The following is a 14,540-nucleotide window of genomic DNA, read 5'->3' as shown; positions in this document are numbered from 1 at the left end:
AGGTTCCATCTTGCTCAAAGTAAATGCCTCATTTTCTCGTTATTCCAATAATACACGCGGTAGAGTTTCATCCCATCAAAATGGTCATTTTTTTGTGAAATTGAGAAAAAACTTTTCAAAGTTTTCTTCCACTGTCAATTTGATTTATATGATTAAGAAAAATGGCATCAGTCTGGTTGCCCAAGTGTACTCTGATTGTTTTGATTAAATCTCACCATTCAGTCTTCTTTGGTGAGATTTAGACAGCATCCCAGAATCTCAATCCTGATTCTGATTCTATATGTCTTCTGTGTTTTTTTTTTGTTTGTTTTGTTTTGAAAAATGTATTTAAATGTTATTCTTCAAATGTAGCAGGAAACCATTTCACAGTCTTTTTGGTCTGTGCGGATGTAAGGTCGGACATCGGCGGCGGTGTGTTTTGGTGTCGGGTATTCATTTTTGTCTGGAGGATGTGCATAAGAGAGCTGCAAAACGTCACACTGGCACCAAAAATACATGTAAAGGAGAGAAGGAGTTTTTCTTTTAGATGTTTCTTCAGGGTTTATGCTCATTTCTGGACTTCTTCCGATTCTTAGGTGCTCTGAAAGACTCATTTTTTTGTGTGTTTCTCAATCCTTTTACAGTTGGTGAGATCAGTTCTAACACTTTAGAAACCGAAGAAACTGATACAATTGCTCCACATCTAAAGACACAAATGTCTTTAGATGATGTACATCATGTGCCTACTAAGGGAAGGGCAGCGCCTCCCACGGGGGCAGCACCTGTCTGCACATGCCTTACGTTGTTCGTTTGTCTTTTCTTTTGTTCTTTGGATGGGCTATACTGAAGCAAAACTCATTTCAGTACACTGATAACTAAAGGCTGATTCTGATTGTTTGTCTTCTGTACTTTTAAAAAAATGTTATGAAATGTTATTCTTCAAAATGTAGCCAGAAACTTGTTCTACCTGAACTGACTGTCTTGTTTCTACGCTACTTAGCAAAGATAATAAGGGTTAACCATTGAATGAAGGGGGGCTTGATTGTCCCATTTATGCAGAGTCTGGGAAACTGCTTCACAGTCTGTTTAGGCTTTACCAATCACTTAGTTGTAACTTCACATAATGTAAAAAAAACAAACAAACAAAAAAAAACAAAAAAAAAAACACGTGTGTGTGTGTGTGTGTGTGTGTAAGAAATGAGTGTAGAATTTAGGCCATTATTGTGAATTTAAACATTCATTGCAAGATGAAAGATGGGTTAGGGAATATTGCAGCAGATTTTCTACAATCTATTCATTTAGCAGAAACTAAGACAACGATGTCACAAACGTTGGCCTAGTAGCTCATTCTGGTCTTGCTTCAGAAATTTGCAGATTCAGCTCATCTGCCAAACTCTCCGCTAGCTACTGCTGTGTTTCCTGCATGCGCCATGCTGTTTATTTGAGCATTTGGGTTACTCTCATTAATCCTGTGGACCTCTCCTGAAAAATCAGATTTTTTTTTTCTGTACTTTGAGAGCAACATGGAACATTCTGTGTGGGAGAATATCAAGCACAGTCCAACAAGTCTGTTTGTCCTCAAGCGTGAACATATTATGCAACTTCAAATTGACTGCATGTAATGACAGAGTGGAAGAGTACTCTGGCCAGTGTTTGCCTTTCCACCCAAGTGAGCCACACATTGCTCTCCTGTCACACAGCGGAGAGGTCAAAACGGTTGGCCGAGTTGGTGCTTTTGTCCCATGTGTTCATCTTAGTGGGAGTTACACCCTCCTTGTTTCCATTCATCTGTTTTGCAAGACAGGAAAAGGGAACATTAGGCTTTTAGGAGCAAAACGGTCCAGTTTTGTTGGCACATTAATGCATCAGTGTTGACACTTACAATGTCAGAGTTGAATGGTTTCACATTGGCGTTTCTTATGGAGCTGCTGGTGAGAGACCAAACCTTGGTTTTGTGCTTGAATGCAGCTCTTACCTGCAGACAGAATCAGAAACCATGAAGTCCAAGAATCAAAAGTACTAGAAGAAAAAAGAAATCAAACTGAATAATGTTGTAAAAGAGAGACATTGCTGCTTCTTACTAATTAAAACCTTCTATGATAAAGATGTCAAAACTATTCCCTCCTACAAATATCTTATGTTTTTCCTTTTCCTGCCACTGCTGAATGTTTCAGATCGTCTCACCAATTTTATTTTAGTTTTACTAGTTAAATGTGCACCTGTGTCAAAAAGTAAAATAAAATTTCCCTCAAACCTAATAACTGGTTGTGTTCAACAAAATTCCTGATGAGCTTTTTTCCTAAATGCATGTCATTCTTTTTTCTTTTTTTTTCTTTTTTTTTTTTACATTGTCATGTATAAATAACTGAAAAGTGTGTATAAGTTTCGCTGTCTTTTTACAATTACGGACTACTTTGTATTTGTCTATCACAGAAAATCCACGTGATTATTACAAGACAAAATATGAAGGAGTTAAAATGTTATGAATTGTTTGAATATAATATATATGCCAAGTGTTTTACCCCATACCTCAGAGTTGAGAAGACAGTGGAACAGGAAAACAAAGAAACCCTAAGAAGAAAGCAGATAATGAATAAAACATGAAATTCAAACAGCTTGGTGCCTTTACTATGAAAACAAGATTGAAAAGCGGAAAACTTACTTGTAATGAGTTAAATATAGCAAAAACATATAAAAACGGAGTCGTGTGTGTGTTGAAGGCAAGAACTCCAAAGATCCAGGAAATGCCGAGTATGGGCAGGAGCACTGCCACCGCTTTGGCTGTCAGCCTTCAAGCAAACCGAAAGATAAATGTGATTACAGCTTTTAAGTAGGATAAATATGTTGTGTAAGTGAAAGATTCTGATCGTGCAAACAAACTCACTTGACCGCGTTAGCATCTCCGTGAACCTTGTAATTCTCCCCACTGATTCTTGATATGATTCTTGTCACAGATATCAGGATGCCTATGTTAACCTGGGGATCAAAGATTTGAGAAAATAAAAATAAGAATGCAAAGTACACCGGAAATGAGGCAAAACTGTGCTAAAAAAACAAAAAAAAAACAACATATTTTTTAAGAAGTTTCTCACCACAATGACAAAAAGAGCAGGCGCCACAAACGCCCAGATGGCTCCCATCTCTAGCGACAGCCAGCAGCTGAGACAACAAGGGAAAGTTACAAAGCTTTCCATGAAAAAAGCTTGCACTGTTTTAATGCAAATTTAGGCATTATGCTGCTAATCTAGACCTTTCTACATAGCATTAAAAGCTGTTGTTTCCACTTTCTCTCACAGGTGATGTCATTCTTGCGCAACGGCAGCCATGGAACAAATTAGAGTCCTCACATGCGGAGGGTCGTACTTACTTGACAGTCTCTCCGTAGCTTTTGAGGGCCGATGTTGCAGACACAACACAGATCAGCAGTGGAGAACCTGGGACAAAAGAAAACAACAACACATTCAGCATTAGGCGTGGCTGACGTGAGCTGAAACACGATGGGGGGGATTAATAGGTTTAGGTGGCCAAATTTAGGCCGATCATTTTCTATCTAAAGCATATGTATCAAACTGTTAAAGCAAGTATTGCAAAATTGCAACGTATAATATAACACACCATGGCAGTCTATTTGTAGTAATGGTTAGTTTAAGTTAAAGCACTGTCTAAGGAAAACAACAAAACATTAATTGCGCAAATATCTAGCAAATTTTAAAATGTTGCAAATGTGGTGCTTTATTCCCATCTGTATCAATCCTTAAAATAAATGTTTCAACTAAAGCACTTTTTGTTGTACTTTTTCATTTTTAAGACAGTTTAGCTATTTTTTTTTGCTAATTTGTTGACATGCTGCTCCATCCAAAGTGTTGAATATTAGCAAATACAAATAGAACCATAACGATATATAATTTATAAAAAATATATACATAAGTGTGGTATTATAAGTAACTGAAATGAGACTTTGATATAAAGCAAATAAAGCATTTGATCGTATATACAGTACTTGCTTCTCCTTTCACTGTATGTTGCAGCTGTCTTAAATGTTAGAGAAGAAGACTAAGTGCTGTGTTAAACATTTAACATTTTTTTCTCCACTGAATAAATGTACTCAAAATAACAATAAGCAGAGAGGGATCATGCAGCAGTAAAAAAATATATTTTATGGCCTTTATGCATTTTTACATGGGATGCAAATGAGTAGAAATGCATTTGATTTACAAATGAAACTCACATAAAGCCCACTAATTTGTCTTTGTTTAAAAGATTGTGAATTGTATTTTTAGCGCAATTTAGATTTATGATATTTTGAAAAAGAAAACACGTTTTCCTCTGATTATTTACCCCTGTTGTATTTTGAAGCAGAGCATAAAGTCATCCCTTCTTCAACAGCTTAACAACACAGCAACCTTTCTGATAACAATCTTTGACTGTAACTTCATTCTATTATTTTGAAAATACCATTTTCTAGAAACACACCCCAAATCTGAGATATGCATTAAGCACAACCAGATGCAGTCCTCTATTCAGGAAGGACTTTGTGACGTATCTGCCAGCGAAAATGAGCAAATAGAGAGAAGCAGGCAGAACATTTTGCACAACAGCAAAACATGACCGATAATTAAAAGTAATAGAAGATCACTGGGCTTTTTATTATCTAACTTATTAAACAACAAAACCTCAATATTATATATGTAGCGTTTTTAATCCAAAGAGACATTTTTGCCCTACATCCACTCTGCTAATTTTCCATGACTTTTTAATAAGAGACAACTTAGATATATTTTTTTTACATATGTCTCCTAAATAAATTTTGAGGTTATAAACAGGATATGTAATTTTTTTTTATTCTATAGAATGTTGATAATTGTGGGACATTATGTGACAAAAACGTAGACATTTCCAATGTAATGACAACAAAAAATAGATGTGGTAATGGTACATTTTGTTGTGGAAATTCAATGCAACTAAGCATTGAAAAACCACTAAAACTGCAGTCATCCTTACATCTATATTTGAAAACTGAACCTTTATCATTTTTAGCCAATGTTATTAAGAGTTATTGTTGAAGATTCAAAGAGCCACAGGTTGCACATCTCTGGCATAAAGCCTGCTGCCTTTATGCCTAACTTTGCTTTGTGCTGTTTGTCTTTCTTCGTAGCTTTGACTCCACAGGAAGACTTTAATCACTTTACGTACTCTTAAATCTACAAAACCTCACCCCGGTAGGGCTGCTACATGTCCATCAGCGCTGAGTCTAGTTTCTACAACGGTTTAATTAGGTAATTTTCCTAGAAAATAATGGATTCTTTTTGTGCAAAAAAAGGAACCAGCCATGAGGGAGGTATTAAGACACAAAGTAGAAAAGATTTATTTTAATTGCAGCCAACAGCAGATTTAGTTCCCTTTTTTTTTTTTTATGAACATATTTCTTTTGTTTCCATTACAGCTTTACTTCTAGCTGCCAGACAAGTCTCATAATTATAATTTTCATTTAGTCACAAAAAAGGACAAACTGCTTTGGCCAGTAGGAAAACATAAAACAGGATTATGTCATACTAAGAGGTCCAATATGATAAAAACAAAACAAAACAAAACAAAACAAAACGATAATTTACACATAATCACCAATCAAAGAGTGTAGCTTTATAGCACAAATGTCCCTGTCTGTTTGCAAATTTACAGCTCATTTAACGAACCTAATGTCTTACCTAATATCTTTATTAAAAGCAGGTTAAATCATAGACTGAATAATGGTAATTTATTTCATTACATACAAATAAAAGATTGTTAAATATAATGACGTGGGAACTAAAGTCAGTCAAACAAAGGAAAACAAAAGACCCACCCCATCCAATGCCGTAGTAATAAAAGTGTTTGCTGCCTTCTGAGCCAAACACCTTCACCACCATGCTGTAGAGATGCAGACCCTCCACCAGCATCCAGGCGAACGCGCTCAGAAAGAAGAAGTGAAGCAGGACGGCCATGACCTTACAGGGCAGCTGCGAAGTGGAAGAAAATCAGAAAGTTAATAGCTAGACCCTCCTCTGATTTACCTGTTTATGAGTGACAATAAAAGGAAAAGCGTTACCAAGTAACACCGAGATATTTTGCATAGCAACAGTTTAACAGGACCTCTGCAAAACGTCACTGTTCGTCACAACTTATTGATTCTGTTAATATTTTGATCATCATCCCTCATATATAAGTCATTAAGTACTTTCAAAAGGTTTTTCTTTTTTGAACTTTTTAAGTCTAAACAAGGGCAGAAAAATACAGCTGAGTGTGGAAAACACATATTTTTGTTTTCCGTGATTCTTTTGTGTTTCATTTTCCAGAACATAAAAAAACCCCATGACACCAAAAATCAAACACTGTAGAAAAAACAACAACAACAAAAAACATTCGTACGGTCATGTCAAAATATGCTGACCCTAACACTACCTGAAAATTGATAAATTAGAAAATATAAAGATAGAACTTTGAAGGGGGAAAATTGCAGAAACAATGGTATTTGCATAACTCTACATATGGCATCAGGAGCATCATGTGTAAAGTTAGAGGTGCTGCAGAATGCACTGACCGTGCCTGGCTCAAAGCGAGCGCTGATGAGCAGTAAGATCTCTGCCACCAGGATGGCGAAAGACAGGTTGGCGTGGATGTGGTAGCGCTCATTACGGATGGTACTAACAGATCTGCAACATGGACACGGATGCAGAAAAGTCAATGTTACACGCTCATAGTCATGTAATAAATTAGCGCAAAAAAAACAAAGATGCTAAAAAAAAAATTAGATCACAGTAACTATTGATAATACTCACGAAAGCACTGCAAATGTAACCAGAGTGATGGCCAGGCAGAAGATGGATATTGAACAGCCAACATACCCAATGGTTGATAGTGCCATCTTGTGGCCAGGAGTGAGCTGTATAGAGAGATAGATCACTGTCAAAAGGGTTGGAGACAGCTTTTTATTTCTCTGAGTTTTAATTATGTTTTTTTTAAACTCTTTCTCACATGCTGTTTTTATTTTAATTATGTAAAGTACTTTGAAATGCCTTGCTGCTGAAATGTGCTATACAACTAAAATTTGATTGATTTGATATATACACACACACACACACACACACACACACACACACAGAGTTTGGGCTAAGTGCTCTAATCCTGTTTTGGTGCTCAGGCTATTTTGAGAGTTTGGTTTTGATTCTCTATGAACTGTTTACGCATGTGCCTTGTTATTATGAGAGCAGAGGACTCTCAAGCTTCAGGCGAAAGGAAACGTGGGATGATGCCTTGCAGCTGAGGGAAGAAGCATCCCACTAATTAGAGACCTACTCTAAGAAAGTATAGCATCAAATAGACTTCTGCTGCCTAAATAGAAAACTGGCTCACTTCGCTGCAATAAGAAATCCACTTTCTTAAGAAGAAGAAGAAGAATAACAAGAAAAAAGAAGAAGAAGAAGAATAACAAGAAAAAAAGCTTATTGTGGATGCTAACCATACTTTCACCGCACGAAGGCTTGCATATTATGGAAGCTTTGGATTCTAAGGTATCTAATACTGTACAGGACACAGTTTAGAGAGTCATTAAGAGATGACTGCTGTTCTTGTGAGGCACAAAACAACCACAGCTGAAAAATGAAGGACAAGTTAAGAATGACATTGTGATCACATTCAGTTCCTTCCAAAACTACTCATATCCTTTGAAGTTTATTCCATGTGACAGGTCGACACAAAGCAAAGCATAATTTTGATGTAAATGTGTAGAAAGCACTTATATGTTTTTACACATTTGAAACATGTTCCTGTCATTTTGTCTTCAGGCCCCTCTGTTCTGATCTCCTATGTGAAATCTACCGCAACAACATTGCTTGAAAATCTACCAAAAGACTAGTTCTGAGGTCCGCAGTAACTCTGGAGGAGTTGCAGAGGTACACCGCTCTGGTGGTACCTCTGCAAATCTATTGACAGGACAACTGTTAGCAAAAAGGAACTTTTGATAGAAAACTATAAGAAGAACAAGAAAAAAGATGCGGATTCACATTGCAGATTTTTTTTTTTTTTTTTTTACAATTATCCACTTTATTGTCTTAATCAATTACATACAATCCCAATAAAATACACTGTGGTCTGCGGTTGTAACATGACAATATGTTGAAAAATTTACTGTTTCGCAAGTCGCTGTGGCCTATTGTGGACAATAAAGTGTAGTCGGGGTCTCCCTGTGGGGCTGATTACTGTGTGGTAAACCAGTGAGTAAACCACAAAGGCCAGTCCAATTATATTCTTAAAAACAGACTTATTTTTTCAGGAATCCAGAGGATGTGGTGTACTGTTGAATAAGAGTGGACAGCTGGTGATTAAGAACAAACATTTCCCTTCCTAACTGCTTTTTTTTTTGTTTGTTTGTTTTTCCAAAACTGCGCAGAAAGACACATGCATGATGCCATCTGTACGCTCATGGATATACTGTATGGAGTGAAAAATTTAATAAAAGACTGCGTTCACTTCAAAACATCTTCTCGGACTGCAGGAAAGCAGTGCCGTTTCAGTCTTGTCGGCCACTAAAACACATGCAAAACACATGCGGCGTGCTTCTACAAAGAGTTGAGGCTCAGATGAGCGTGTTATTAAAGTCATTTGACTCGAGGTGAAAAAAATCTTTTACATGATTGTTATTCTTGCTGTTTCTGTTGGAATGCGGAGGTTGAGCAGCGGGCAGGTGTTCTCTATCAAATGCTCCGACAGAAACTGCAACGCATGGATTACGTCTCAGGCTCTAAAGGTTCTAACATATTACAAAGCCTGGCAGTTCCAGGAAAATGAATTGATTTGTAAGACTTGACGGTAACAGCTGCCACACAAGAACACACGGTGAGATTGAGGTTTGCAAAGTTCCATCTGAGCCACTTTTGAGAAGAACGGGTGCAGAGTGTGTGTGTGTGTGTGTGTGTGTGTGTGTGTGTATGGGGTAGGGGGAAACATAACCAAAGCACAGATGTCTGATTGGGCAAAAAACCAAAACCATCACATCAGCGCCCATAAGAATAATAATAATATCAAATGTCAAGCACGGTGTTGGAAGGGTAATGAGTTGGGCTTGTGTTACGACCACAAGACCAGGGGTGTCTTGTAGCAATTGAGTCAAATCAGAACTTGTTGGTGTGGCTGTGGTTTTAGAAACCATTTGACGGCTGAAATGTGGTCACAAACAAGACAATAAGATTCAAACGACATCTAAGGCAGAATTGCAGAAGGTTAAATGGAAAAGGCTGATGTGGAGGTAAAGTTAAAGTCCAGAATTCAACCTGATTCACGTGTGTTAGCTGATGAATTGCAGTCAACACGTCTGGACCAGAATTTGAATAAATTACTCCTTGTAATAAATAGAGGGTTTGCTATTCTTATTTAGTTTTGACGTTTTTGCTTTGGTTTTGGTAAATGCACAATGAGACGCTAAAGCATCATAATCTTCTACGGATCAAAACCAGTTTAAAATGTTTTGATTAAAACAACACTTTCAGGCCAGAAAGTACTTGATTATTAGTATGTAAGTGTGGATAGCTAAAAAAAAAACAACTTTAAAGGTCAATAAAAAATTAAAAAAAAGATACCTCCAAGTGCACAACTTGCATGAGGATGGCGAAATTGGTAAGATGGTTGCACATGCACACAGAATACGACGCGTTTCCATCTGAGCGAACGCAGCCTTCATTGGACCACACTCCCTCATTAGTGCTAAGACAAAAGACAAAATGCAGGGATTATTTACATAGCAAATGCATTCTGCAGGAAGATTAAAAACTGATGGATAAATAAGCAGACAAGGCCGAGTTTATCTGAGCACTGCTGGCAGCGTTCACTCAATCTAATCCTGCATGGGAGGCACACGCACTTCTGTTTGCTGACTCTGTCGGGATAATTTAATAATTCACATTTTTCATGAGCTTCAGGGCAAAGGGGAGCGAGAGGAAGAAGTCTTTGAATCCAACTCAATCAGACTTCATTTTACAATGAGTTATGCCCTCCAAACAGCTTTTTGGATCCAGGTTTTGGAAGGCAATGTCTCCGCGGAGGACCGTTGCTTAATATAAAACCGGAACGGAAGCACATTTATCACTGGATATTTTCGGTTCGGATAAGTAAAAAGGAAATAGACCTTTTCCAAACCTGCGTGTTTTTTTTTTTGTTTTTTTTCTTCTCCATATAAGTTTTTTAGCCCTGCAGGCTGAACCAGACAACATAAAACAAAAAGAAAAGGACTTGAGAGATGAGATCTGGTTTGTGCTACGACTAAAAGAGAGAGATTTAGCATCGGGACAGCAGACACAGACCCACCTGTAGTCCAAAAAGGCGCAGTAGAGGAAGACTTTATTGCTCTGATTTAGCATTTGGTCTTGCTGTTCTTTAGTCTGAAAAAGAACGGTGAAATGGAGTGAGCCATTTTATGTGTTCAAAATCAGAAAAACAAACAAAGAAAAAACAAAAAACAAAGATTTTAAATGTCAAAATATCAAGTGTGCAAAGGGGAGAGTTAAAGATAATTACTTTAAACAAACTACAAAAAATAATCCAGGATGTTGCCTTTGATACAAAAACCAAATGAGAAGCAGAGTTTCTCTGCTCGAGTAGAACTACAGCAAGAGGAGAGGTACAATGTAAAAATTCAAACACTTGAGCAGTGTATAAAAAAAATCTCTCCTCCGTTCCTCAAGAATCTTTTTTGATTTTAAATCACTTTTTCCATGTCATTCCTTGTTATGAGATTTAGAATCTCCTGGGACAGTGAGCTAATGGCTGCAGTGCAGGAATGCGGTAATTGGGGCTTGGCCCTGGTTTCAGGTTCAGACCACTACCCTTCTCAATCTGTAATCTGAGAAAGAAAACAACACTTACACCGACTGGAAAAGTGCATACAGCGAAAATGCACACGTCTCCCTATTCCGAACGCTCCGGCTTTCCAAAAAAATCTGCATGAGATGGACCGTGCGTCTGCACCGTTTCCTACTGGAAAACACTGAGAGTGTGACTGACAAGCCGGGTCGCCTGGTTCCCGGCCTCTGAGCCTTGCTGCACCACAATACCTTGATCTCGCTTCTGTAATCAAACCGCCACTCCGATTATGTTGGTTTTGCGCATGCGACTCTTTTAGTCGTCACACTTGAGAAGAACGCAGTAGACATTCAGCTCATTAATGCAGCTCTGGAGCCGTCAGGACCCCCGTCACCCCCTTCCCATAATCACCAGTGGCTGACTAATTTCAAGGAATTTGCGATATGTAAAAAAAAAAGAAACGAACAAGCAAAAAAAAAAAAAACATTAAGGAGAGACAAAATGCAGCTGGAAGACTAAGTATTTCATCATGGTGTCGCGTTTGCTCTTACTAAAACCTTTGATGTCTCTTTGCAGCAAAAGCAAAGACATTTCTTTCGATTATACAAAAAAGATCATTGCCACTCCACAATATGCAAAGCCCACCATCTGACATGCCGGTCAACAAACGGACCATCACACGCTTCCTCTCTAACAAGTGCACATGGTAAACCCGGCTTGCTCTTTCCTTTCCAGTTGAAATCAGAGCGGAGTTCAACGACCCGATTGTCACTTTTGAGCGTCTGGGCTCAAATCGCCTCCATTTAAGATAACGCGCTTGACTCCTACGGCCTCAGGATGTACCGGTCGAGACTGTAGCTGGAGCTCCAGCTCTTTATTAAGAACAGAAGGGCAACAAACACCCGCCCAGGAAATCAACCGGAGCCTCGTAAGAGGAGCGGGACAGGGAGGATAAAGAGAGAGCGAGAACCGGCAACAGCAGAGTGACAGGCTGATAAAGGAGAACAATCTGAGGGACAGAGGATGATAAATCATTGTCAGAGTATCTCCACCGCTCCTGTGTTGTGGTGTGGTATTTGGCAGGCCGTGAAACTGAGCTTCAGTGGCTGGCTGGGCTTTTTTTTTTACTGACCGACCCTGTATTTTCCACAGCAGCGGGTGAAAATCAGGGGAAAAATCTCATTTTCAATTTAACCGAGAGCCACTGTGATCTCGAAAGGCCTCCAGTGAGCGCCTTGTGCCTCGTAGGTGTATGAATAACCCTTCTTCACATTTTGTCTCATTATAATCACATAATTCAAGGTATTTCATTTTGACTTTATCTGGTAGGTCAACACAAAGCACTATGCCATTTGTTAAGTGAAAAGAAAAAAGATGGAGGATTTTTACAAGATGTCCTGTCTAACGTTTGCCACAAACCAGATGAAGATGAAATAGTTTCTTGATTAGAGACAGGGAAGCTGTTGGGAGGCTGCGTGCAGCTGAAAACAAAGTGACCTCTGATGGAATCCTATTAAGAGACTTGAACCACCTTTGACCCCAAACAGAGTTCAGATCAGAGCGTAGTCCCATGTTGGAATGGCCTAGTCAAAGCCAACATGTAAGTCCAGCAAAAGATTTGAAAATAATAATAATAATAATAATGTTACCAAGCTCCAATTATGTCGGAGAGGAGAGGATTTTAAGTGTAAGTGAAGTGAGTGGTGATTCTAGAAAGTACTGATGTAATCTTTTATCACAAATATGCATTATGTTAATCACAAAAATCACAAAAATGTTTACTCAAGTTTGTGGTTGAAAAGATGCCAAGCAGTCAGAAGAACAAGATTCCCTTTAAAAGTCCTACAGCAACTATATTTCCTGCACTCCAAATTATTCTTGCTACCATAAAATCCAGTTTATTTTGAGAGACGTCACAGTTACAGGCAACAAGTAGATATGTTAAAAGAAAAGCAAGCAAACCCCGCCACCCTGAAAAAGTTAAAAGTTTGGGGGATAACCTTCTACAATACTTCACTTTGATGAGACTTTAATCTTAAAACTATGTCACCAATCAAAATACCAGCTACGAATTCAGTGCAGCGGGCGAAGACCTAAACGGGGAACAAATGGCTGCAAAGACAATCGAGCGTCAGCTGCCAGCTGAAACAGCTGCTCTGCGGTCCAAATACAGTAAACCATGACGCAACTCCGCCGGAGCCACTGTCATCTCTTTGAGTCGGGTGGAGCAACAGGCACTGACGGCGCCTGGTTAAACATCTGCTCCTGTCAAAGCTTTTTGCTTTGACATCCACTGCAGGTATGTGTCCCATTATTCAACAAGCAAATCAGTAAAGAAAACACGTCATCCAGCAGCTCAGCTCAGAAATCTGTCTTCTGACCCACCGAGTCCGGAGGTTCTGGAGCGACAGAGCAGATCTCCAACTCTGAAACAGTTTATCCCAAACCTAAATAGATATAAATTCTATCTGCCATTTCCACAACGTTATAAAACTTATCTAGACATAGTTTCCATAATTTGGTTGTCTTTATTTTGATCACTTTTGCACTAAAATGTGACAAATGCTAAACAGAACTCAAGTTAAGGAGTCAAAATACATTGTACCACATGCAAAGTGCCCCAGATTTAGCGTAACATAGTTGCTGGTATTCATTATTGAGCAATAAATGTAAACAATATCTCTATTAAGAACACAATAACACAAGTTTCCATCCTGCTCTTTGCTTCAAAAGGACATCTGTTGGTTTGATGACAAAGTTTTCTCTCTGTTTCCACGCAGCGCTGGCACAACTATAACAAGCCACAGGAGGAGACAGACATAATCTAACACCAGAGAGGTCTGAAATAAGACTTGGGTTTTGCTAAGTTTAAAAAGAGGAAAAAAAAAAAAAAACTTGAATAAACATACAACAGCATGATGGGTGAAGTGAAAAGGAGAAACTGTTTTCTTTTACTTCAAACTCTCCAAATACTTCAGGGCAAAGTGAGCCAATTTGTAATTTCCGCTCATTCCGTTTGGTATAGATTTGAATTCAGGCAACATTCGACATACACATTCCCACGAATGAGAAGACTTTAATTTACTCAGGGTTTCATAACAGAAAGTCTGTACACTGCCAAAATAGAAAATCTTTCAAAGTACTTATAGTCTTCTAGTGGAAATATCTTAGTGCACTTGACAAGACAAAAGACAAAATTAACTTACGAATAACTTTTCAGCAAGATGTAAGAGCTTGTTTAAGTGAATAGTACCTTAATATTTATGAAAAAAGTACTAGATCTAAGTGAAATAATGTGACAGTGGAACAAGTAGTTTTTATAATCAATATTGACTTAAAACAAGCTCATATTTCATGCTGAAAAGTTACTTGTAACTTAATTATGTCTTATTTCAAGTGTACGAAGATATTTGCGGTAGAAATTAGACCCAAGACACTGGTAGGATTTTGTGTTTTTGCAGTTCTTAAATTGAGTAAGGCAAGTAAAGACCGTATAGCAGTACATCTGGAGAGGACAGAAAAGTGTCAAGTTCAAACACAAGGTGCTCACTGAGCCGTCTTACGCCCCAACATCACCCGGCTCCGTGGCTGACTGAGCACAGAGCTTTCGGCAGCGGTGGCCCTTAAGCCGGTCCGCACACGGCAGAGCGGAGCAACAACCCGAATCCATCCAGAAAAACACTGCGGCCGCTCGAATGAGATCATGGCATCAGGGGACGTGTGAAAAGACA

At 38.4% G+C, this 14,540-nt stretch overlaps 1 protein-coding gene across 4 annotated transcripts in view; it reads right to left on the bottom strand.

Moving 5' to 3' along the window:
• Positions 1-1,162: 1,162 nt before the first annotated feature.
• The window catches only part of adgrd1 (adhesion G protein-coupled receptor D1), a 34,426-nt gene continuing 21,048 nt past the window's right edge, over positions 1,163-14,540 (bottom strand). For all 4 annotated transcript variants that reach the window (XM_007567113.2, XM_016679206.1, XM_007567114.2 and 1 more), the window contains 12 exons: positions 10,315-10,388; positions 9,591-9,714; positions 6,795-6,898; positions 6,557-6,668; positions 5,822-5,975; positions 3,347-3,413; positions 3,072-3,138; positions 2,864-2,955; positions 2,642-2,768; positions 2,509-2,550; positions 1,862-1,954; positions 1,163-1,767 (listed from right to left, as the gene is read on the bottom strand). In XM_007567113.2, the coding sequence (XP_007567175.1) occupies positions 1,672-1,767; positions 1,862-1,954; positions 2,509-2,550; positions 2,642-2,768; positions 2,864-2,955; positions 3,072-3,138; positions 3,347-3,413; positions 5,822-5,975; positions 6,557-6,668; positions 6,795-6,898; positions 9,591-9,714; positions 10,315-10,388 (1,152 nt within the window). In that variant the 3' untranslated portion in view covers positions 1,163-1,671. The remainder of the gene's footprint in view (positions 1,768-1,861; positions 1,955-2,508; positions 2,551-2,641; positions 2,769-2,863; positions 2,956-3,071; positions 3,139-3,346; positions 3,414-5,821; positions 5,976-6,556; positions 6,669-6,794; positions 6,899-9,590; positions 9,715-10,314; positions 10,389-14,540) is intronic.

The sequence above is a fragment of the Poecilia formosa genome, unplaced genomic scaffold, assembly GCF_000485575.1.
Source record: "Poecilia formosa unplaced genomic scaffold, Poecilia_formosa-5.1.2 Scaffold204, whole genome shotgun sequence".
NCBI classification, from domain to species: domain Eukaryota; kingdom Metazoa; phylum Chordata; class Actinopteri; order Cyprinodontiformes; family Poeciliidae; genus Poecilia; species Poecilia formosa.
This window is presented reverse-complemented; position numbering and strand designations above follow the sequence as displayed.